General features: G+C 48.4%; 1 protein-coding gene across 13 annotated transcripts in view; it reads left to right on the plus strand.

Annotated features, from left to right (window-relative positions):
- The window catches only part of MICAL2 (microtubule associated monooxygenase, calponin and LIM domain containing 2), a 231,315-nt gene that overhangs the window by 66,144 nt on the left and 141,675 nt on the right, over positions 1-23,496 (plus strand). For all 13 annotated transcript variants that reach the window (XR_014267792.1, XM_082475982.1, XM_082475987.1 and 10 more), the window contains exons 4-5: positions 18,957-19,164; positions 23,082-23,198. Coding sequence is in view for 12 of the 13 variants with exons in the window: in XM_082475982.1 (XP_082332108.1) it covers positions 18,957-19,164; positions 23,082-23,198 (325 nt within the window). In the remaining variant the exon portion in view is untranslated. The remainder of the gene's footprint in view (positions 1-18,956; positions 19,165-23,081; positions 23,199-23,496) is intronic.

Genomic DNA, 23,496 nt, shown 5'->3' on the forward strand with positions numbered 1-23,496 from the left:
CCTGTGTGACGTGAGAAGTCTTAGTAGAAGGCCTCTCTAAGGTCTCTCTTAAATTTGTTGTGATCCTGCGTCTTTCTTGTTATCAAGGCCAAACCAGATAGTCCATTGCTGTGGAGTCAGAGCTGGTGTCTTCATGCCCCGTGGCATTGCTAGTCTCCTTTCCTGGAGCAGCAGGGAGAACCAGTGTCCTCAGATCTTTCCCGCCCCTTCCGCTGTCCACCTTGGCTTTCCCTGGCTCCCCTCCAGGCTGAGCTCATGGGTTAGGAATGCATAGGCCGAGCTGCTCCCTGAGCGCCTGAGAGAGGGCCGATGGTGGAACATGTTCTAAGAGCATTCTCTCCACTTCATGTCTGGGACAGCTGATAGCAGACCTGGGAAACCCATTTATCATCATCCTCGGTGGCTCAGCAGACCCACGACCGCTCTCCCTACTTCTCCATCTGTTGTTTCAAGCTGACTGTTCTTAGATGGAAAAAATGTAGCCTATTGTAGTCTTGGTGAGAAGGTGCTAAGGTGACAAAATGCTTCTCTGTACAGGAAGTCAGGAGTATGGGGGGAAGGTGGCGCGATGCCATCATGGAACCGTATCCTGCTCCTTTTTTTGTTTCTTAATTAGGCTCTGAATCAAAAAAGGCTTTATGGTCACTGGGTTCAGATGACACGTATTGTGGTTTTGTTTTTCAGGATTGTTGAACTGTCCTGGGCCTTGGAACCATGTTCTAATCAGACTCAGTTTTCAGAGTAGGTGAAAATGTATGGTGTGCCCAGCTGAGCGCTGCGCAGTTCGTTAGAATGATTGCTAGCTGGGCACCGATGGGCACCCTTTTGGAGCACAGCAGGGGAGGATCATCATCCACACTCTGCATGTCCTCCTCCCTGTCCCAGACCAGATGTGGAACCTCCGCTCCAGCTCAGGGCCCAGAACTAACCACCTCTGCTCGGCATAGGCCTGCAGGAGAGTTGAGTGTGACGGAGTTTCTGGGACTGAGCCGAGCCAGGAGGGGCTGATGGTGTGTCTTGTGTCTTAAATATCACTGGGAAGATGCTGGCTGGGGACTGTTGAGGTGAGAGGGGCCTTCCTGCCCTAGCACGTAGGAGAGTTAGGTACACCAGGGGCTCCACTGAGATAGACGGCCCTCTAGGCTCTCACTTCTTCATGCCAAGAAGTGAGAGAGTGGTGTGGGTGTGGTGCTGTGCCCGAGAGCATGGTCTTTGGGTTCAGACCAACCTGGGTTTGCAGCTCATTTTTAGCTGTGTGACCTTTGGCATCTTACTTAACCTCTCTGGGCCTCCATTTCCTCACTTGTAAACTGGGGATAATAGTATTCAGCTCACAGGGTGATTGTGAGACCTACATAAATTAATATATGTAGAGCACTTAGAACAGTGTCAGACACAGAGTAAGTTATTGCCTTGGTGATTATTACTGTTTGTCAGGGTGAACGGGATCTGAACACTGAGGATTTTTATCCCTGGCTGCCTCCCTTCTTGGGAGCTGTTCCTTGTTCTCCTTTCCCCCAGGGGTTAAGTATGGGTGTCTGTTTCCCAGAGGAGGGAAGGCTCCACTACGGACCCTAACTACTGGGCTTACTGCCCATGGAGGCTGCAGAGTTGGTGCTCCCGGCTTCTCTGAAACTCCAGCCCAGGAGGGGTGAACTGGGGACAGCGCCAGCCTCCAGTCTGTCGGCAGGGCACCTAACTCCTGAGTGTCCTGCCCTGTTATCTGTCCCAGAGAATGTCTGACATTTGGGTTTTGTGATGAAATTGTCTGGCCTCACTGAGAGGTTTCACAAATAGATTCCAGACGTTGTGGAAAACCAAGCCTTTCTGTATTTTTACTAACACAAGAATGAGCTTGGGGCAGTGATTTCTGGGATCCCTCTCTTCAGTCTGCTAGGGGAGGGGGATTGGGGGGGGGTTCACTTTGATGGTTAATAGCAACAGTGGTAACTAACCGTTAGTGGGCCCTGTTGTTTTTAGTTCCGCCTTCAGGCCTCAGGGACTGATGAGGTTATCTCCATCTCTCGGCCTCTAGGTGCTCAGAATCTCTCCAGTTAGCTGAGTCTCCTGAATCTTCCTGCCTTAGGGGTTTGCAGAGCTGGAGGGGAGGAAGCGAGGCTTCACGTGGCCTAGAAAGTCATCAAAAAGCTGATGGCCACAGGAGGGGCGCCTCACCTACCACCCCCAAGATTCATCCTATTTATTTGAGGTGCTGGGCTCACAGCAATGACTAGCTTCAGTTCAACACATACATATATTTTGTGTCATGATGGCAGTGTTCTAGAGGCTGGGGATAAAGCAGTGAGCATTCCAGAAATGATTGCCGTTAGAATAAAAACCATTGCTATTATCTAGTGCTGGAGGGCATAGAGAAGAAATATGCCTCACTTCCCCGGTTCTAGAGCCCTTTTCCACACAGAAGACCCTCCTTGCCCGCATCCTTTCCTCTTGTTCTAAGCCTCTCATGCTTCCTTTCAGTCCAGATGACAGTCTGGCCATCTCCGAGCCTCCCCCTGCTGTGGTGGCGGAGATGTAGCCGGTGGAGGGTGGAGTCTGAGCCTCCCGGCAGCTCTCTGACATGTGCAGATGTCATAGGTACCAACTCTGTGGATGAGCACATTGAGGCCAGAGGAGACCAGAGCCCCCAAGTGCAGGAGCACTGCCAGTCTCAGTGCCAGTTCTTAGTGTTCCTTGACTGCATGGCCATGCTCAGCTCTCCACGGGGAGGCTACGAGGATGGCCCAGCCCATATGAAGTGTGAAAGGAGAAGCTGTGAGACCTCTGGAGGAAGCCTGGGTGAAACTGGGGTGACACCCCTGTACCCTGGCAGGCTTCCTCTAAACTGCTTCACATTGAAGCCCAACCCCGCCTGCGGTCACATTTCCAAACCACCACCAAAGACTTGGAAATTCTGTACCTCCTTCAGCCTAACCCGGATGCCTGCCAGGCACATAGTGGGTGCTTAGCACAGCTGCCCTGGAACTAGAAGGTGGGCCCAGTGGCTCTGACTGGGGCCACAGTTCCTGGCGCCGTTAGGGGTTTCCTTTCTTCTTGACTTGGGAGGGAGGTGGAGGCCCTCTAGCCAGCGGCAGGGGGAGGCTCTCCTTTATGGGATTAACTGGGACCTGCACTTTTGCTGGAAACTGTGGGAAGCGTGAAGAGCTCTCAAGTGCTTACAAAGTGGGTTTGGAAAAACAAACCTTGCCTACACAGGGATGAAGCAGAGGTTAGACATGGTTTTTTGGGGGGTGGGATGGGGGTGGGGTGGTGCTTAGCTGAATAACAGACTAGAAGGAACTCTGTAAGTAGGTCCATAAGCTTGTCTAGAGAACAATATGCACTCTGTATTGAGTAAATTTATGGTAACAACTATCATTTGTAAAAACGCTTTATAATTTATAAAGCCCTTTTTACATGCACTGTATGTGTGTGTAAATACTACATGTAACCTTCCCATTTAAGGTTATTGAACACACACACACACACACACACACACACACACACACACACACACACACACACACACACACACACCCCTCTTCATTCTGTCTGTCACATAGTGGAAAGAACCCGGGCTGGCTTGCAGCTTCTGGGCCTCAGTTTACCCATCTGCAAAATGAGACGATTGGGGGAGCCCTGACTGGGAGAGATGGTACAGGGATGTGCCTCTCGCTGGCTCGGTGCCTCGTAGGAGTGTGGAAAGCAGGAGCTGATTGGCTCTGAGAGTGCTGGGCAGTTCAGGGGCGCCCGCTGCAGGTGATGCGAACCCCGGGCATCAGCTAAGGGGAGGTTCTCTCCTGGAACCACCGACTCAGAAGTGGGGGGGGATTTGCCTTTTCTTGGAGGCGGGCAGGAGAGGCTTAGGCCCCAAGGCCCGTGGGCACTGTACCCGGGCTGCCCTCTTAACCTGTCCTCAAGGTGATCTGATGGGGTCGCTGGTCCACCACCATGCTAATCCTCATCAGGTAGAGCCTCTGAGGGATGAGTAGTGTTTCTCCTCAGAGAATGTGAGAGAGCAGTGATGACTTATGCAGAACCCAGGCTCAGAGAGCAGAGGTGGACGGCGCTTCCCTGCTCTCCGCCCAAGGCTGGGGCAGGAACGTCAGCTCTGCCGTCCCCCTTCGCTCTCCTCCGCTGGGGGGATCCAGGTCCTCTTGTTCCTTTGTTTGTTTTCCTCTTGTCTTATTCCTGTTCCATTTATCTTCTTCCTTCCTCTCTTTAATCCCATGGAGCTGTTTTCTTTTTAATTGTAAAGGGTTTTTTGTTTCTTGTTCCCTGTATAAAACATTGATGAGTTAACTGATTTCATATTCAGGGGGGGACCTTCTCTAAATTTTATTTTTGAATTATATGCTTCAGTTTGTTTTTTTTTTCTTTAAATAATTAGTGACACATCCTGGCCCTGGCCCCTCTCCAGCAGTGTGGTCCTGTGTCTCCATCTGTACAGTGGGGACAGTCGTGCCCCTCAGAGGGTAGTAGTGGCCTCCTGAGTGAATAGATGAAGTCCAGACAGTGGCAAGCCCCCAGCCCTTCCATTTGAATTACCCCAAAGATGTGTTGATCGCTACTGAGTGGTCCCAGGAGAGGGCCTTGGTTTTTCTGTATCTGACTCAAGATTGACTCAGATGCTGTGGTTTTGAGGGCTTTGTTTCAGCAGTTACTTGGGCTGGAATCAGCCCTATGTCAGCAGCTGCTGGTAGAGGTGACTAGGTGTTTCCCGATTGTGGCTGAGTTGTCTGTCTCTGTCTTGCTGCTCCGGTGGCTGCCTCCCTCAAAGCCTCAGTGATTCCCATTGTCCGCGTGGGTAGGCTTCCCAGGGCCCCCTCCCCTGGCCTCTCTCTGGTTTCCCTCCATCTCTCTTTACCAGGTACCCGCCTCCACTCCCCACTTGCCCCACCCCATCCCATGGGGTAGATGGGTTGCTGGTGGGCAGGGACTGTTCTCGAAAGGGAAAGGAAAAGCTTGAGCCGCCAGCATCCCCAGAAGTTGTCTTTTCTGCCCTCTGACCGTTGTTCAGTGTTGCCTTTTGTCCCTCTGTCTCCACCGTTCATAAATGTGGGTGAGTGAGCCCCTTCTTCTTTCCTCTAAATCTGTGCTGTCCAACATGGGTGCCACTAGCCACATGGCTCGGACATTTGACATGTGACAAGTCCAAACTAAGCTGTGCTGTAAGTGTAAAATACACACCTGATTTCAAAGACTTAGTATGAAAAAAAGGTTGCATAATAATAGCTTATTAGTACTTTTCATATGGATTACATGTTGAAATAATAATATTTTAGGTATATTGAACTAAATAAATTACATTATTAAAATTAATTTTACTGTGGCTACCTGATAATTTAAAATTACATGTGTGGTTCACATTATATTTCTGTTGCAGTGGTTCTTAACTGGTGGCGATTTTGCCTCCCCAGGGACATTTGGCAATATTTAGAGACAGTTTTGATTGCCATGCTCGGGGGAGAAGGTGATCTAGTTGGGAGAGGCCAGGGTTGCTGCTAAGCATCCTGCAATTCACAGGACAGTCCCCACCCCCAACTATAAAAAATGATGCAGCCCCAAATGTCCATCGTGCCAAAGTTGAGAAACCCGGTTCTATTGGACACTCTTACTTTGGATGATGTAGTCTTGTCTTATGGGCAATGACTCCAAAATCAGAGGCCCTACAGCATAGTAGAAAGAGCATAAATGGCCGGAGTCAGATACCTGCAACCATGGGCAGGTTAGTTAACATTTCAGAGCCTCCATTTCTTCATCTGTAAAATGGGCATAATGATAATACCCACTTTACAGGTTTCCAGCTAGGATTAAATGAGATTGACATGTACCATACCTGTTACATAGTAAACCTCTACTAAATAGAAGTTACTATTATTTAAAAACCTGTATCTTTTATTCTCTGGATCAACTACTGGGATTTCTCCATGCCTCCTGGATTTTTCTATGATACCTGACACTCAACAACTTGGAAACTAAATTCATAATTTCACTCTTCCTCTTCCCTCCCACTCCCTAAATGTATTCTTCCTTCTGACTTTCAGTCTTAGTCACACTGGTACCACCCTCCCAGTCTTAGAATCTGAGTCAGTGTCACTTCCTCCTTCTACCCCCTCAAACCCGAATTTATAATTTGTTAACCTCTCTGGGGTAGGTATGTCTCCTCCACCCCACCTCTCCGTTCCCACCTAGCAGGACCTCTTCACCCAGCCTGAGAGTGGCTGCCTTCCAGGTCCTGCCTCTGGTCTTTCCTCTTCCCTCTGTGTGTGGTTAGTGAACTCCATCTTGCTCAGAAACCCTCAGTGGTTTGTTGTTTTGTTTTGTTTTTGCTGACGTGGGAGTACCTGTGGGCAGGAAATGTGACATGCCCATCTCCTAGCCCATTTCCTTAGTACCCAACGTGATGCCTAAGAAAAGGTGTTCCTTGAGTGTTTTCTGAATGAATGAATGACCAGATGCATGATAGATATCCTTTTCTCCTTGGTTCATCCTTGATAGGATCAGGTACTACAGGGAGCTGGGAGAGTGGTTTCCAAATGCCTTATTTTCCTTTTAATAGTTCAGTAGAGCGTAACCCATGACCTCATCTACCTCTTTGCTCCCCCTCTACCCCAAACCCCCCCCCCGCCCCCGCAGTTTTTAAGCTGGGGAAGCACTTTGTTTGTTCTGCCTGGAGGGTTACAGCCATGACGCAGTACACCCAGATCCCGGAAATCCCACCTTCCATATGTGGACTTCCTCAGCCAGCCTGAGGGGTGATGCCACAGTCCTTCCACTGGTCCAGGCCTGCCTCCAGAGAGCAGGTGCCCTAGATGCCCAGGCATGCCTTCCTTTTGGTGGCAGAAAGAATTCCCAAGCAGTTCCCAGCAGGCTGAGAGGAGAGGCTTTCCAGAAACATGTCCTTAAAGATGCTCTGATAAAGAAAACATAGTGTGTTCTTTGGCAGGTTGTAGACATGGGTGGGCAGGATGGTATAAGTAACATTGGAGTCTCCCAATGTCTAGACACTGTGATCTATTCACAGTTTTGAAAACACTTTAATTACAAGCCACTTTATACTGTAAAGTGACCCACTTGGAAGCTGTCAAGAGCCTCTGAGTAAGTTTGCTCACTTCTTTTGTAGCAGTTGCAAGCGGAGTCAAAACTGTATTACACTGGTGAGAAGGGGTTCCCTGCACTGGAAGGCGTGTGAGATGCTATAGCCTTCTAAACGTACATACACTTGGGTTTGTCTCCTGGCACTGGTGATCCACACTGGGATATGGGACTTTTCTGTATAGCCGTCTTCTGTGGGTTGGGTACCAGATGTATATCCACCCCCAGGAGGTGGATCAAGGTGCAACTGACTAGATGGATTTTCCCTTGGGAAATGTTAAGATTTGCTGTCACCTCTAGCTTTGTCACATCTGAAGTTGTTTCCTCTATCTGAGCCTAGCTATTTCATTGGTAAATATGAGAAAAGCCCCATATATTGCATATATTAGATAATATTGTCTTCCCTCCACTTTTGAGAAGTCGAAAGACACTTCACTGCCCATTAGCATGTCTAATCAGCTGCAGACAATATGTGTACATACTAACTTGATATAATCCCAGGTAAAATAAGCAACAGTGGTAGTTAATAGTTTGGGCCCCAGATTTGAAGTTTGGGCCCCTTGGTTTGAAATTTAGCTTTGCCTCTTACCAGATACATGCCTTTGAGCAGTGGGACCTTAGCTTCATCAGAAATGGGGAGAGAAAATAGTTCCTATCTCATAAGTTAGTTTCTGATTCATTTAATAAGATAATATATGTAAAGCCCCTAAGACAATGTCTCAGTAAATATTGGCTATGACACCTCAGTTAGCCTCTGTGTGCATCCTGATGTGGGGTAAAGGCATGATTTGATTTTATGCATTTCTTCATTTGGCAAATATTTCATGGCACCACCTATGGGTCAGGGACTATTCTGGCCCCTGGGGATACAGCATGAGTAAGGGAGAAAAGGCCCCTGCTTTGGTGGAGCTTACATTCCAGAGGGAGAGACACACAGTGAACTAGTTAATAAATAAAAAAGAGCTTTAGGGTTGTGATAAGCACTGTGCAGAAAATAAACAGGGAGATGTGTTGGATTAAATGGGGTGGGGCTGGGGAGGTATCACCGAGGAATGTGATGTTAGGGCTGAGACCTGAACGCAGAGATCTGCGGGAGGGCATCCCAGGCAGCAGGAGCAGCAAGGGGAACCCATCTGAAAATGGCCTCTGGGGTCCCATGAATATTTTCTTGGGCCCCCTAAGGGAAAGGCAACGGTGGGGAAGGAAGTGTCAGACAGGATGATCTAAGCCAGCGGTTGACAAAAATGTCTAAAATATTTACTATCTGGCTCTTTACAGAAAAAGCGCACTGACTTGTGATCTTAAGTCCCTTCCAGGTCAGACGGTGCACGTACCTGTGAGCTCAGGGGGCACAGGGCAACTCGCCGGTGCAGGGGACAGCAGCCCGGCTGCCTCTTGGGTGCCCAGGCTACAAGTGAGGTTCATCCACTTGCTGAAGATGCCCTGATAAAGGCAGTATGCCTGCCCCAAGGGATGCAAACCACTCCCAGCCTTTGAACTGGTGGGATCACAGCATCCGTATCCCTGGATGGACTGGACCACATCTCTTAGGGATCCAAATGCTGATTTCATTCTAGGACTGCTCCTCAGGAAGAAGGGAGGGAGGAAAGGAGCTGTCAGCCGTTGCTACTGTTTATTGACTGCTTATCCTGTGCTAGGCTAGGCTCTTTTGTGAACAATTCTACGGTTTACTAATTCCATCCCCGTAACAACTGTAGTTGGTAGGCAATACCCTTATTCCTCTTTTAGGGTTGAGGAAACTGAGGTCAAGAGAAATGAGTGTAATAAGCTGCTGTGCTCAAAGGCACACAGCTGGCAAATGGCCTGCCAGCTTCAGAACCTGTCCCTTACTTCGCCACCATATGTGCTGTTTCTCGGTGACGTTCCATCCAAGGGCTGGTAAGTCTTTACCTGTTTGCATGCCTGAACTAAGGCATGCTTAGACCCCTCAGCCATATTCATTCAGCACCTACCTATGGGGCTAGAGACCCTACAAAAGGAGAGTATGAAGGAGGCCAGCACATCCTTACAGTATATTCATAGGTGTATTCTTACCTACTGCCTCCTGCTTGGGGAATATGCCAGGGCTCTTGGAGGGGTGGCTAGCTGGTCCCGATATGGCTGTGAAGTGGCAGGGGTGGCCTTGTGCTCCTTGGGCTCTCAGCCCAGCTCTGAGCTGGCTGCAGAAACAGCTGCTGGGCTCAGGTAAACAGTCTCTCCTTTGCTGACCTCAGAGCAATAGGAGTCGGTGAACGTGGCACGAACGCCTGGCCTCTTCTCATGCAGATCGATTACCAGGCCCACAGTGACCTTTCTGTAGAGGCCAGCCTGGGACAAGGCTGCTGCCCCCTGATAGGGTCAGCCTTGCCTGTGGCCATGAGTGGTCATAGGATGAGGTGGCACCAGTGGAGGAGTCTCACCTGGGAGAGAAAAGGGGCCAGAAAGGGACAGCGGGCCCTAACGCTTGGGAGAAAAGTGGCAGCGAGGGCAATGTAAAAGAAAGAGCCAGCTGCCAGAGTCACAAGGATCTGGTAGTGACTCCTGGCTCTGCCTTTTATTAGCCTTGCGATCTTAGGCAAGTGTAACATTGTGGATCTGAGTTTGTGCTCTGGAGCTAGAAGCCTGGGTCTGAATGCCAGTTCCTCCTTCCTCACTGCGACGTGACCTTGGGCACTCCAGTTAACCATTATGTGCCTCGGTTTCTTCATCTTGGGTTGTTGTGAGATTTGAATAAGTTAATACATCTGAAGCACTTAGGTCAGTACTTGATACAGAGTTAGGCTTCAACAAATGCCAGCTTTATTCAGTCACATCCTCTCTGAGTTTCAGTTTCTTAACTATATACCGGGAAAAGCAATGCCACTTTCACAACGGAAATGAGCTGGTTGACTTAAATCATCTGCTGCAGGTCTGGCATACGTGAGATAATCGGGAGATGCTTCTCCTGAGCTTAAGTGGCCCCCAGTCTTGGCACTTGTTGAGTGGAAATGTTTGACATTGGATGGATTTTGACAGTTGCTGGTCGCAGCCCTGGCTGGGTTCTCTGGGCTGGGAAAGTATAGGTGGGTACTCAGCCTGTGTTCTCCTTTCTCGTTGGATTGAGTTACCCATGACGTTGGCCCCTTTCAGAAGTCACTAAGTCCTGGATGGGAAGGGGCGTCTTGCCATTGCTGTAGTTTTCCTACTGGATCCTGCCACTGCCTGCTGCTCTCACTGCCACCACACCAGACTGGTCCACCCAGGGCCTTGCTGAGTACTCTCACCTCTCTTTTTGCTAATCATCACTGAACACTTAACGTGGGTCAGGCTAGTTGCTTGGGATGCAAAAGTGAGCCAGACATACCTCTTACTTTTGAAGAGGTCACAGGAGGTCAGATAGACACACTTGAAAAAGAATTAAAAATCACTAAGAAATGGAGCAATGGAGGGCGTGGGGATTCCTCACCTGCCACCTCCCTCTCCCTAACTCCCTGCAATGGTCTCTAGAGCAGTGGTTAAAGGCAGGATTCCTGGAGCCAGGCACCTGGGTTTGAATCCTGGCTCCAGCACTTAAAAGTTACAGCTGTGAAATTGGCAGGATGGGTGTGGGTTGTTGAGAATAAAGGACTCTTTGAGTGCTGGCTATTATCATTGTAATGTTTAAAAGCAAACGCTCACTAAGTAACTAAAAAGAAAGAGAGAAAGTGATAAATATGAACTTGTGTATCTATTTCTGGAGGCTAGATTGTTCGTGTATCTTAGCTCTACTTTTTTCCCCACATATGGATTATAACTGGCCCTAGAGTTTTTAGCTTTGAATATATCTAGACTCAGCCCGTCTCAGAAGGCTCTTTCCCTTATTTCTCCTAAAGGAATGTGAGATTCCTCCACACCCTTTTTTTTGGGGGGGGGGGGTCTTAGAAGGGCCTGTGGCTACTGCTCTCCCAAAGGGAGGAAAGGGAGTCAAGGCAGCTGGCTGGTCAAGCCCTCCCCTGTGACTAGAAGCTCCTTGCTGATAACAGTGTACACCAAGATGTCAGCACCAGAGCCCAGGGACAAGAACTCACCAGGTCCACTGAAGAAAGACCATTGATGGGGAGAAAACTGATGCTATAAGAAGCAACACGTATTGTAAATTGTCACAGCAAATGGTATGTTTAGATGTGTACATTTTTTGTATGTAAATTTTACCTGAAAAGAAAAAACTTGAATAATGTATTCTTTTTTTATTTTTTATTGAGGTATAGTTGATTTACAATGTTGTGTTAATTACTGCTGTACAGCAAAGTGACTCAGTTATACATATATATATTGGGTTGGCCCAAAAGTTCGTTTGGGTTTTGCTATAACATCTTATGGAAAAACCCGAACGAACTTTTGGGCCAACCCAGTACATTCTTTTTCATATTCTTCTCCATTATGGTTTATCACAAGATATTGAATATAGTTCCCTGTGCTGTACAGTAGGACCTTGTTGTTTATCCATTCTATATATACCAGTTTGCATCTGCTAATCTCAAACTCCCAATCCATCCCTCTCTCATCCCCCTCCCCTTGGCAACCACCAGACTATTCTCTATGTCCCTGATTCTGTTTCTGTTTCATAGATAGGTTTGTGTCATATTTTAGATTCCACATATAAGTGATATCATATGGTATTTGTCTTTCTCTTTCTGACTTACTTCACTTAGTATGATAATCTCTAGTTGCATCCATGTTGCTACAAATGGTATTATTTCATTCTTTTTTATGGCTGAGTAGTATTCCATTGTATATATGTACCACATCTTCTTTATCCATTCATCTGTCAATGGACATTTAGGTCGTTTCTGTGTCTTGGCTATCGTGAATAGTGCTGCTGTGGACATAGGGGTGCATGTATCTTTTTGAATTATAGTTTGGTCTGCATATATGCCCAGGAGTGGGACTGCTGGATCATATGGTAGCTCTATTTTTAGTTTTTTGGGGAACCTCCATACTGTTTTCCATAATGAATGCACCAATTTACATTCTCACCAACAGTGTAGGAGGGTTCCCTTTTCTCCACACCTTCTCCAGCATTTGTTATTTGTAGACTTTTTAATGATGACCATTCTGACCAGCGTGAGGTGGTAGCTCACTGTAGTTTTGATTTTCATTTCTCTAATAATTAGTGAAGTTGAGCATTTTTTCATGTGCCCATTGACCATCTGTATGTCTTCTTTGGAGAAGTGTCTCTTTAGGTCTTCTGCCCATTTTTCAGTTGGGTTGTTTTGTTGTTGTTGAGTTGTGTGAACTATTTTGTATATCTTGGAAATTAAGCCCTTGTCAGTTGCATCATTTGCAAATATTTTTTCCCATTCTGTAGGTTGTCTTTTTGTTTTGTTTATGGTTTCCTTTGCTGTGCAAAAGCTTGTAAGTTTGATTAGGTCCCATTTGTTTATTTTCATTTTCATTTCTATTTTCTTGGGAGACTGACCTATGAAAACATTGGTATGATTTATGTCAGAGAATGTTTTGCCAATGTTCTCTTTTAGGAGTTTTATGGTGCCATGTCTTATGTTTAAGTCTTTAAACCATTCTGAGTGTGTTTTTGTGTATGTTGAGAGGGTTTGAAGAACTTTAATAATTATTGAACTCTAGTTAATTAGATTTGTATCCTGAAATATTTGGGAAGGAATGTACTGATTCAGCAATTTCATTGAAATGCACCAAAAAATAAGCTAAAGTGATGAATGGGTAGAGAGGTGGATTGATGAATAGATATATGATAAAGCAAGGAGACTAAAATCTAATCATAGAATCTAGGTGGTGGGTATTTGGGTGTGCACTAAAATGCTTTCAACTTTTCTATTTATTTGAAAATTTTTATAATAAGCTATTGCAAAAAATATTGTAAAGCTACTTGATTGAAAACAGGAAAAAAAAATCCATCATGGAAAAATATACAAGTAGATGCTGGGAATATTTACAAACGTTTAAAATGCTGGAGGGGCTTCCCTGGTGGCGCAGTGGTTGAGAATCTGCCTGCCAATGCAGGGGACACGGGTTCAGGCCCTGGTCTGGGAGGATCCCGCATGCCGCGGAGCGGCTGGACCCGTGAGCCACGATTGCTGAGCCTGCGCGTCTGGAGCCTGTGCTCCGCAGCAGGAGGGGCCGCGATGGTGGGAGGCCTGTGCACCGCGATGAGGAGTGGCCCCCGCTTGCCACAACTAGAGAAAGCCCTCGCACAGAAACGAAGACCCAACACAGCCATAAATAAATAAAATAAATAAATTTTAAAATGCTGGAAAGCTGGATGTTAATATGAAGAAAAATAAAACTAGTCCTATATATTTTCTGCAATATATTCCCTTTTTTGTATTATAAAATAGCCATATATATATATGAATGTTGCAGGCAGAGTGCAAAGAAAGCGAAAAGACCCTGTGTGTGCTTAGGGAGACCGTTAGGCTGGAGTGCAGAGAGGGAAGGGGGTGGGTAGGAGCTGAAGACAGAAGGGGAATTGGAGGGCAATGTCATGTAGGGTCTTTTTTTTTTTTTTTAATTTATTTTATTTTTGGCTGCGTTGGGTCTTCGTTGCTGCACGCGGGCTTTTCTCTGGTTGCGGCGAGCGGGGGCTACTCTTCGTTGCGGTGCGCGGGCTTCTCATTGCAGTGGGTTCTCTCATGGGCTGTGTCCTGGAGGTACCCTTTCTTGACCAAATCTGTCCCTTCCACAAATGTCTCCAGTAGCCACAGGTGGTCCCAAACCATCTAGCATTCTTGGTCTCTGTTTCCCTTTCTCTAGTTCCCAACCAGACAGCCTCCTGAGGTTTGGGAACAGGAACCTTCTCTTGCATCCTCTGCCATCCCACAGAGCGGTCTCAATGGTCTTACCTATCTCGTTGAGGAGGGAACATGCCAACACTACCACACAAGGCCCAAGGTAACCTGGAAGAATTTATATAGGGTCGTGATTTCAAGTACAAACTCTGGGATCCGAGGTTAGTTGTCAACCTAGTCCTGTGACCATGGTTAAGTCATTTAACCTTCCTAAACTCCAATTTTCTCATCTGCCAAATGGCGACAAATATGCCCGGTTCAGGGTTATTGTAGGAAAGAAATGAGGTGCCTGTATTACAAAGTGCTTAGCACAGTTCTTGCACAATAGAAGCAGGCAGTAAGTGGGAGCTCTGATTTTTATTACTGCTATTATCAATACTGTCACTACTCTTGCTCTTCCCAATATGGGATGGAAAGGCACGTGCAAAGGTGGGACAGAGTTGGCACTGTTGATGACGTACTTTGGCATCTGAAATGAAAGGAGTCGTGGGCTGCTGATCTCTTCTGTTGGTGGGGGCCTGGGGGAAATTCAGGGAACTCATGCCTTAGATGGGGGGAGATACAGGAGGTATGAACAGCACCCAGGGGCAGGAAGCACAGCCTTGATAATTGTACTTCTGACTCCGAAACAGGGGGTCCAATCTGAGTGTACTTACAAGGCCCAGGGACAGGATGTTTGCAAATGAAACTGTCCCTGAAAATCCAGACCCCATGGTCACTGGTTACAGTTGCTCATACAAGGGTTAGAGGACCGGCTCAGGCTGAAAGGGAGGGACAGAGAGGAATGGAATGTTTCTCAGAGCAATTCATATTATTTTTTTGAGAGCATGCAGGGAGGACAGGATATCTTTCTTCATTTCCTCTCTGTAAATTTCTGAGGTTAGTAAGTGATGGTAATTGTTACCCAGAAATAACTGGGTGTGACCCAGATACCGGAGAGTCAGACCAGGGCAGGGGCAGGGCCGTGTCAAGTCAGATGAGCGTTCGCTCCTCACCAGAGTGGCCCTGAAGTTGCTGTGAAGAGCCCGGTCTGGCCCCCCCCAACAGAGATGTCTCCATCCTCGGCTCGAACCATAAGTGGCTGCATCTCTCGTAAGCCCTCCTTACTTAGCACTGTGAGGCTGTGAGGCCAGGCCCCCCGGGGCAGGCCCCCCGGACTAGCATGTGGAAGGCACCTAGGATCTGATGACTCTCTGTCCTGTGATTCTGAATGAGCTGTTTTTACTTGTGGTAACCCAGTAACAGTCAGGGCCTTCCTGCCTGGGTTTAGATAAGTGGCCTGCCCTAAGAGCTGGTGAGCCTGGGAAGCCACGCCGGGAAACGTGAGGGCACGTCCCTGGAACCAGAGCACTGCCCGGGGAGCTGGCCTGCGGGTCGGCATGCCGGGAGGGCTGCCACTACCAGGGAGACGGCACCACACGTGACCTTGTGTCACTCAGCTCGCTGCCAGGTCTCCAGAGGCACTAGAGAGGCTGCCACTGTCCATGCCCAAACCGCCACTGCCGTGGCACCTGCCTGAGTGGCTTCCCAGGACTTGCAGGGGCTCTAGCTTCGTCCAGCCTGTAAATTTCCATCCCAGGGAAGCTCAGCTCAGACACAGGCTCAGGCCTTCCGTGCAGAGGCCCTGTGCCCTCAGACTGAACACAGCTCCGTTCAGGAGGCCCACGTGTGCTGGGTGCAGGGAAGGAGCAAAAACTGGCCTCCCTTCATCCTGACCACACCCCCTGCGGTCCATCCTCATGGTCAGACAAGCAGTTCAGAGCACAGGCTTTGGACCCACCCTGCCTGGGTTCGTGTCCAAACTTGACCACTTCCTCATTAGGTGACCCACCTTGGAGCAATTTCTGACCCTCTTTTGCCTCCATTTCTTAGCTCAAATATGGGGGTACTAACAGTACCTGGAGCAAGTTGCTTAACTTTTTGATGCCTCAGTATCCTCACGTACAAAGTGGAGATGGTGATGACAGTTATCTCATAGCTAGGGCAGTTGGAAGGATGAAATACATGAAATGATTAGGACAGTGCCTCGCAAGTAGAAAGTGCTGAGTGTGATACAGTTTAGATCCTATAATCATCCTTTTCAGTGAGGCGCAGAGCCTGGGTGAGTGAGCTTGTGAATGGCAGACCCTGGTCTGCCTGCTGCCTGCAAGTGCTGGCTTTCTCTGCCCCACCCCACTGGGCTGTCTGCACACGGAGCCCCCAAGGAAACTGGAGGCAGAATTCAGAAGTGGAAATCAAGCCTCCAGACGGCTAACCCTGGCTTAGCCCCTGCTCCGCTCAGCGGCTCCCTCCAGGGACCAATCCTTCTAGCATTCCTGGCACCAGTCCCAGCACACCTACCCACTAGGGGTTGGAAGATGCACCGTGTCACCAAGAAGTGGGTAGTGCTTGTGGGGCTCCCCTGGGAGGGCACAGGGGGTCCTGTGTGAGCTGGGGCTGCCCCAGCCCTGTGCCTTGACAGTGGGTGAGGCCCCTCATCCCCTCTTCCCACCCTTTGATAAATAAAGAGATGATCTTTCCATGTGGTGTTTGTCTCTCTCCACGAATGTGGAGGTCTAAGCACTGCCAAGCTTATCTATACAGTGGACTTCCTGCTGGTGTTGGATCTGCCCTGCTCCCCACTGCGTAATAAATTTGTGTCGCCTGAGCACACAGATCTGCTGACATCCGTGATCCTGGTGGCCTTGGCAGACTCCAGCTCCCCCAGCCTGGGTGGGAAATGCAGGCATAAACCCTAGCTGACGTGAACCGAACACCCTGGTTACAGACGGACAGCAAGAACTGGGTGGGCCGTGAGGGTGTGGGAAGTTCCTTCATCCATCAGTTCTTTATTGAGGCCTCCTGTGTGCCAGGCCCTGTACTGGACACAGGGACAGCTTTTGAGGAGCTTTTACACTGGCCTGGGAATCAGATGCAGATAATTATAACACGGGGAGCTTAGTTCTGGGGTAGCACTAAGGACAGAGCCTGTGGGAGGAATGTATAATCTAATTTGGGGCTCGGCCTCAGGGCTGAGTTTTAATGAAAAATTTTTGTTCCTTGGCACCGAGTCCTTAGCAGTGAAGCCCGGATGCGTCTGGGAAAGGTGGAGAGTTCCTTTGGGTTGACTTATCACAGCGCTTTGTGTTCGTGGTCTGTTTGCACTATGCTCGCCATCCAGAGCGTCAACTATGGGCAGGCCAGGGGAGCCCTCTTCTCGCCCGCTCCTCTGCCCAGGCACGTAGCAGCTGCGGTTTTCGGCTTCTTGTCAGAACTCCGAGTTCCCATGTTAATCATAACAAGTGCGCTCCTAGAGGAACGGGCCTGGCCTTGGCCAACAAGCCTTCTCTCCTGTCTTGATAACATCTGTACCGAATTTTCTCCCTTTATGTAATTAGGCCCATTGGTATTTGCTTTGGGTATGACTGACGTCTCTGAAATTTCAGGCCCCAAGTATGAGCTGGCGCCCAGGGTGGTGGGAAAACTGAGCTTTCATCAGTGGGATTTCAGGTTTAGCCGGGAGGGTCAGAAATGGTACGCCAGCTACTGTTTGCATGAGAAATGTACAGCAGCCCCCCAACTGGTGGGAATGGGATCCCCTGCCTTGCCCCGGGAGCGGTGCCGGGTCAGGCCTGGTGGATGATAGAAGGATGCAGGAGGGCTCCCCTCCTGCCCTTCCTGCCCTTCCTCACCCCACATCCTCCCACCCCACTCCATCCCTGGCCCGGGAGTGACAGAACTCAGCAAACAGGAAAAGATGCGCTAACTGCAAAGAAATGCAGTGAATCTAGACTTAACCCCGAAGCCAACCTCAGAGTGTCGGGGTTTGGAGTCTTGCTTTGAAATGCCCGTCATGGTCTGGCTATGTCTGAGCCAGAGGAGCTCTTTGGGGTGTGAGATAAAGAGGGAAGCTGGGCTTGGGGGAGCTGGTTCTCTGCAGTCAGCTCCAACCAGAAAGGAAGCAAAAGGATTTGCATACCCGCTCCCTGTCTCTGGAGTGAATTGTATCTCAGCGGTGACTTCATTTCCCCTAACAGAGTTTCCACCAACTCTCTGGGAGGTTCCAACGAGTAAGCCACACTGATTGTGGTGTGGGAGCTTCTGATATGCTTATTTGCAGTTCCCCTTTGGGAGTCTGGAGGCCCCAGATGAGTGATAACTGGATGATGGAACATAGCGAGGGGAAGGGGAATGCATTTTTTAAGATAAGTTTTGATCCCAAGCAGAAGGGATGTTTCCAGATGCCTGTGCAATGTCAAGCAGTGGGGTGTGGGTGCAGATCTCCTTCCCTGTGACTTTGCTGGGGTATCCCCAGTTAGTTAGACCCCCCAGTTGAACTCCTGCCTCTTGAAGGTGGTTCAGGAATTGCCTGGGAGTAGGGCCGGCGGCTGCGCGGGGTTGTCTCTCAGCCAGAATATCACCATTTTCCCGTTTTTATTGGATTGGTGCTGCACATAAGATTTTATTTGAATGGAAGGACTTTTACCCAGTGTAACTAGTTCGGTAGGTCATTATGTGTCTTCCCTTCTTTCCTAAGTGGCTGTAGCTTCCTTGGGGAAGGACCCTTGTCTTGTTCAACGTGACAGGGTCCATTGAGACCTACCATGGGACTTGAACAGAATCCTGTTTTATCACCTCTGCCCACATGGCCCCAGTGCCTACAGGACCAAGACCATACTCCTTCGCTTGACATTTCAGACTCTCAGCGTCTAGTTCCAGACTAATCCTTGTCTCTTTTCTCTCCTTTCCCCCAAAGTATCCTCCTCTCCATCCACCTTGAACTAAGAGGTTAAATGCCAGAGCTGGGATTTAAGCCCAGTTCAGTTTAACTCTGAACCTCACGTGTATCTTACTGTGCCTCCCCCAAATCCTTTTACCTCTGTGTCCCTCACGGGGTTTGGCACAGTGCCTGGTGTGTGGTAAGCCCACAGGTAATGTACATTGGGTGGATGAATGGCGGGTCCTAACAGGTGCTCGGTTTGCACTCACTGGTTGATTTGGGTGGATGGGGGTTTGCTCCATAGTTACACTGCTGACTAGGGGCTTGTGTCTACAAGGCTAGAGGTTGCTGAGTGTCTCTCTCCTCTCTCCCCTCTGCAGTGTCTCATCATTGGGGGAGGACCATGTGGTTTGCGCACTGCCATTGAACTTGCGTACCTGGGGGCCAAAGTGGTCGTGGTGGAGAAGAGGGACACCTTCTCCCGGAACAACGTGCTGCACCTCTGGCCTTTCACCATCCATGACCTGCGAGGCCTGGGAGCCAAGAAGTTCTATGGGAAGTTCTGTGCCGGCTCCATCGACCATATCAGTGAGTGGAGGCACTGGTGACACCCCATGTGGGGAGGGGGCTGACCCTGGGTGGAGTATATCTCCACATTGTGGAGACCCCAGGGTATTTCATCTTGCAGGTCTCTGGGGGCTCCACACATCCAACTGGCAGACATTTAATTCCAGGCCCTGTGCTGTGCCCCACTAGGCTGGAAGCACCATGACGCCAGGGGTCATGGTATGTCTCATTCACCAGAGTATCTCCAGGGCATAAAAGAGTACTTGACACATAGTAGATGCTCAATAGACTTCTGTTGAATGAATGAATGAAATATGGGAAACAGAGGCAGAGATAAGTAACAGAGTCTGCACCCTCAGAAAACTCACTGAGATTTTGTCAGTAATAAAGTGTGCTTTAATAGAGCAATCAGACTTGCTAAAGGAGCTCAGAAGAGGGAGCCACATAAAACCATTCAATGGGCCAGGTTGTCAGGGACCTCTTGGGTAAAGGAGTTGGGACACCGTGTTGCCTGTTTGGGGAACCAGGGCAGGTTTTAGAACAGAGGAATGCCACCATTGACAGATCCTGTACCAGGTTTCCCTGAACTTTAAAAAGAGAGAGGCCATCGTGATGAGGGTTCATCCAGAAAAGAAAAGGAATTGGGAATGTGGATTTCAGGTCCTGGGCCATCCCTGAATGCTTAGGTGGGGCAAGGTGAGCACTGAGGCCTCCAGCTCTGACGTTACTTAGGCCTGGGCCTCTCGAGGCAAGATCTGTGCAGGCAGGCTTTGGAAGAGCAGCCTCCCTCCTCATGCTTTGCAGGGAGGAGGTCTTGAGCCATTTTATATACAGCAATCATGACTCATAAAAGGGAAGTTAATACTGTGGGGAGAGTTCAAGCATTTGAACAGATTTGGGTCCAAAATCTGTCTTGTCCATTTTCTGTGTGACTTGGCTCAGATTCTTTATCTGCTTCCAGCCCCAGTTTTGTCTCCCCTAAATATGATTGATGCCTGCCTACCAGGAGGGCCGAGAGGATTAAATGAGGTCACGTGTGAAATGTGCTATCTCTGTGCCTGGCAGGTCGTAGGTGCTCAGGAAGTGCTTTGCATTCAGTGGGGTACAGTGAGCAAGAAGCAGCCGGGATCCCCAAACCAGAATTAATTCAGAGCTGCAGTCTCTCAACCAGTGAGTGGAAGGAGAACCCTGAGAGCCATGTTCTTATGAGGACAGGCACTGATGGGAAAAGGGTGTAGGGTTAGGGCGGGAACAACTGGAGAGAATTATCAGCCAGACAGGGTGTAATTCAGTCAGATACAGGAGAACTTATCAGCAGTGGCCCAGGGTTTGTTCCCACTCCGGGATGAGAAAATTCCAAGAGTCCATTGGAAAGAAATTTGGATTTGCCCAGAAAGCTGCAGTGTCAGCTTTCCAGATATTCCTTACCACCCACAGAAGAATGTATATTGGTACCAATTTAGAATGACAACATTATGCACCATTTTCCCATCGAGCCTTGCCGAGAGGCAGAGCCGGGCATCAGGAGGTCTCGGGAGGTCGCAGGCTGCCAGGCTGCCTTGACGGCCGGGAGCCCCTCACTGCCTCATTAATGGGGCCCCCATTTAACCCCTAGTCCTTGGAAATATGCCAGCATGCAGAAGCACTGGCAGGGCTCTGGAATGGAGATTCGAACGTTCAGAGTGATCATTGTCAAGGGCAGCTCTAATACCCGCGAGGAGAGAGGCAGGGAGAATTTACTGAGCACCTACTGGGTGCCAAAACCAGACAGACTAAGAACGTTGAAACTTTGAGGAGAGGCCAGGCCTCCCCCACGGCCTGTTTCCAGGCAGGAGGTGGGCTGGGTTCTTTAAGCCCCAGCTGATGGGCTTCCTTTCAGCCTGACCATGGTCTCCAGCCCCAGCTGTGACCTGGTCCTCGGCCCTGCTCCGCACTTCTCCACTCGTCCTGTGTCAGCATCCTCCTCCAGTTCCCAGTGCTGATGGGCACTCCCCATCCCAGCCCCCTCTCCTTCCTCCTGCCCTCGCCTCTCCCCGAGTACCCATTCCTTCCTCTCACCCCGAGGCCAGAGGCCGAGCTGGCCACTTCCTCTCCAACTCTAGGCCCTCTTGCTTTCCTTCCCTCCTTTTCACCTGCCCTTACCTCACACTGCCCTCCAGTCCTCTGATAGAGCCCATTACTTTTCTTCATCTCAAAGTGTTTATTCTAGAAAGAGGCGACATAGACTTTGCCTATACTTTCTACTCATGCCACCTTCCATTGTGGTCTGATTTCTTCTTGCCACCGTGCTAAAGAAATTCTCTCCAGAAGCTTCCCAACCTCCCGTGCCCTGGCCTCCTGTAGTCTTCATTTTCTTCATCTCTCCATGGGATCTGGTATCTTGGTCCCTCCTCCCTTGGCTTTCAGGACTGCCACTCAGGGCTTGTTCTGCAACCCACCTTGCCCCCAGCCCCCAAGCCCTGCCCCATTCTGTTTACTCATGTTTCCTCTGTTAGACAGTGTTCCATGTCTCCTGGGCCTAGCATGGCACCTGGCACATGGTAGCTGTTCAATAAATGTTAAATGAGCGAAGCCCACAAAATACAGAGGGACCCACAGATAATTTGAAACTTCATGCTCTCAGAAATGTATTTGAAGCCATGCCCATTTGTGCTCAGTGGCAGGAACAAAATAGAGAAACAAGGAGCCACTCCTTGGGGGAGTTTAAGAGAGTGGGTAGGAGGTTGGAAACCATGAGCCCAGCTTTGTGGGGAGGAGTCACCACCCCACCCCTTACCCTGGATGGCTGAGAGCTTAGGTAGAGTCCCCCATAGGGTGAGCCGTTTGCCCTCTGACTTTACGTATTGGCTCTTTGCTGTCTCTCTATTTACGCCTCTTTCCATCTTCATTTTATCAAACCCACAGCCCCGTTCAGGAAGGAGGCAGGAAAGAGAGAGCCACCATCATTATAGGATTACCTAACAGCTAGAGCACAGTCTTGGAAACAGATCTGGGTCCACATTCCAGTTTTGTTCCTGTGTGAGCTTGAGCAAGTCACTTAGGCTTGTTGAGCCTTAATTTCTCATCTCTAAAATGAGAATAGAGAATTCCCTGGTGACCAGTGGTTAGGACTCCACGTTTTCACTGCTAAGAGCCCAGGTTCAATCCCTGGTTGGGGAACTAAGATCCAGCAAGCCAAAAAAAAAAAAAAGAAATTTTTTTTCATTAGAAAACAAATAAAATGAGAATAATTACCCCAAAGGGCCACTGGAAGGGTTAAATGAGAAAGCACTGTAAGGGTTAAATGAGAGAACACAGAGCGCTTAGCACATAATTAGTGCTCAGTAATGATCGTTATTGGTACAGGCATACCTTGGAGAAATTGCAGGTTCAGTTCTAGACCATCGCAGTAAAGCGAATATCCCAATAAAGCGAGTTACATGAATTACAGTGCATATAAAAGTGATATTTACACTATACTATAGTCTTTTCAGTGTATACGCATAACAGAATTATGTCTAAAAAACAATGTAAATACCTTAATTTTAAAATGCTTTATTGCCAAAAAATGCTAACCATTATCTGAGCCTTCAGTGAGTTGTAATCTTCTTGTAATAGTAACATCAAAGATCACTGAAAACAGATCACCATAACAAACATAATAATAATGAAAAAGTTGGAAATATTGCTAGAATTGCCAAAATGTGACACAGAGATACAAAATGAGCAAATGCTGTTGGAAAAATGACACTGGGAGTACTTGCTTTGATGCAGGGTTGCCATAAACCTTCAATTTGTAGAAAATGTAATATCTGGGAAGTGCAATAAAGCAAAGTGCAGTAAAATGAGGCATGCCTCTATATTGCTATGCTCAGAAATCATTGAGCAGTGATAATACAGTGTTCTGTATACAGGAGACACTCAGACATTGCTCCTGACAGTTCATATCTTCCCCTCAGGTATTCGTCAGTTGCAGCTCATCCTGTTCAAGGTGGCCTTGATATTGGGGGTTGAAATCCATGTGAATGTGGAGTTCGTGAAGGTTCTAGAGCCTCCTGAAGATCAAGAAAATCAAAGTACAGTATAATTTTCCTTTCGGTCTAGAAATCCAATATTGCAAAACGGAAATCATATTTGCAGCTCCTAGAGGATGTTCCCGTTAAGGTTATTCTTATTGAGAGCTGTTTGGCATAATTTCATCAGCGGATATTTTACCTTTGTGGACCATTGCTGTCACTTGAGCTTTGCTCTTCAGCTCCCAGGGGATTTGTTATTAAGTATTTAACATATAATTTGGTTACCCTGTCACTACGAGGCAGCAGTTTGACAGATGAAGTCTAAGTAGTAAGTAGGAAAAAGACATAGATTCGGTTG

The sequence above is a fragment of the Balaenoptera physalus genome (genome assembly GCF_965194825.1).
Source record: "Balaenoptera physalus genome assembly, chromosome: 10".
NCBI lineage: Eukaryota > Metazoa > Chordata > Mammalia > Artiodactyla > Balaenopteridae > Balaenoptera > Balaenoptera physalus.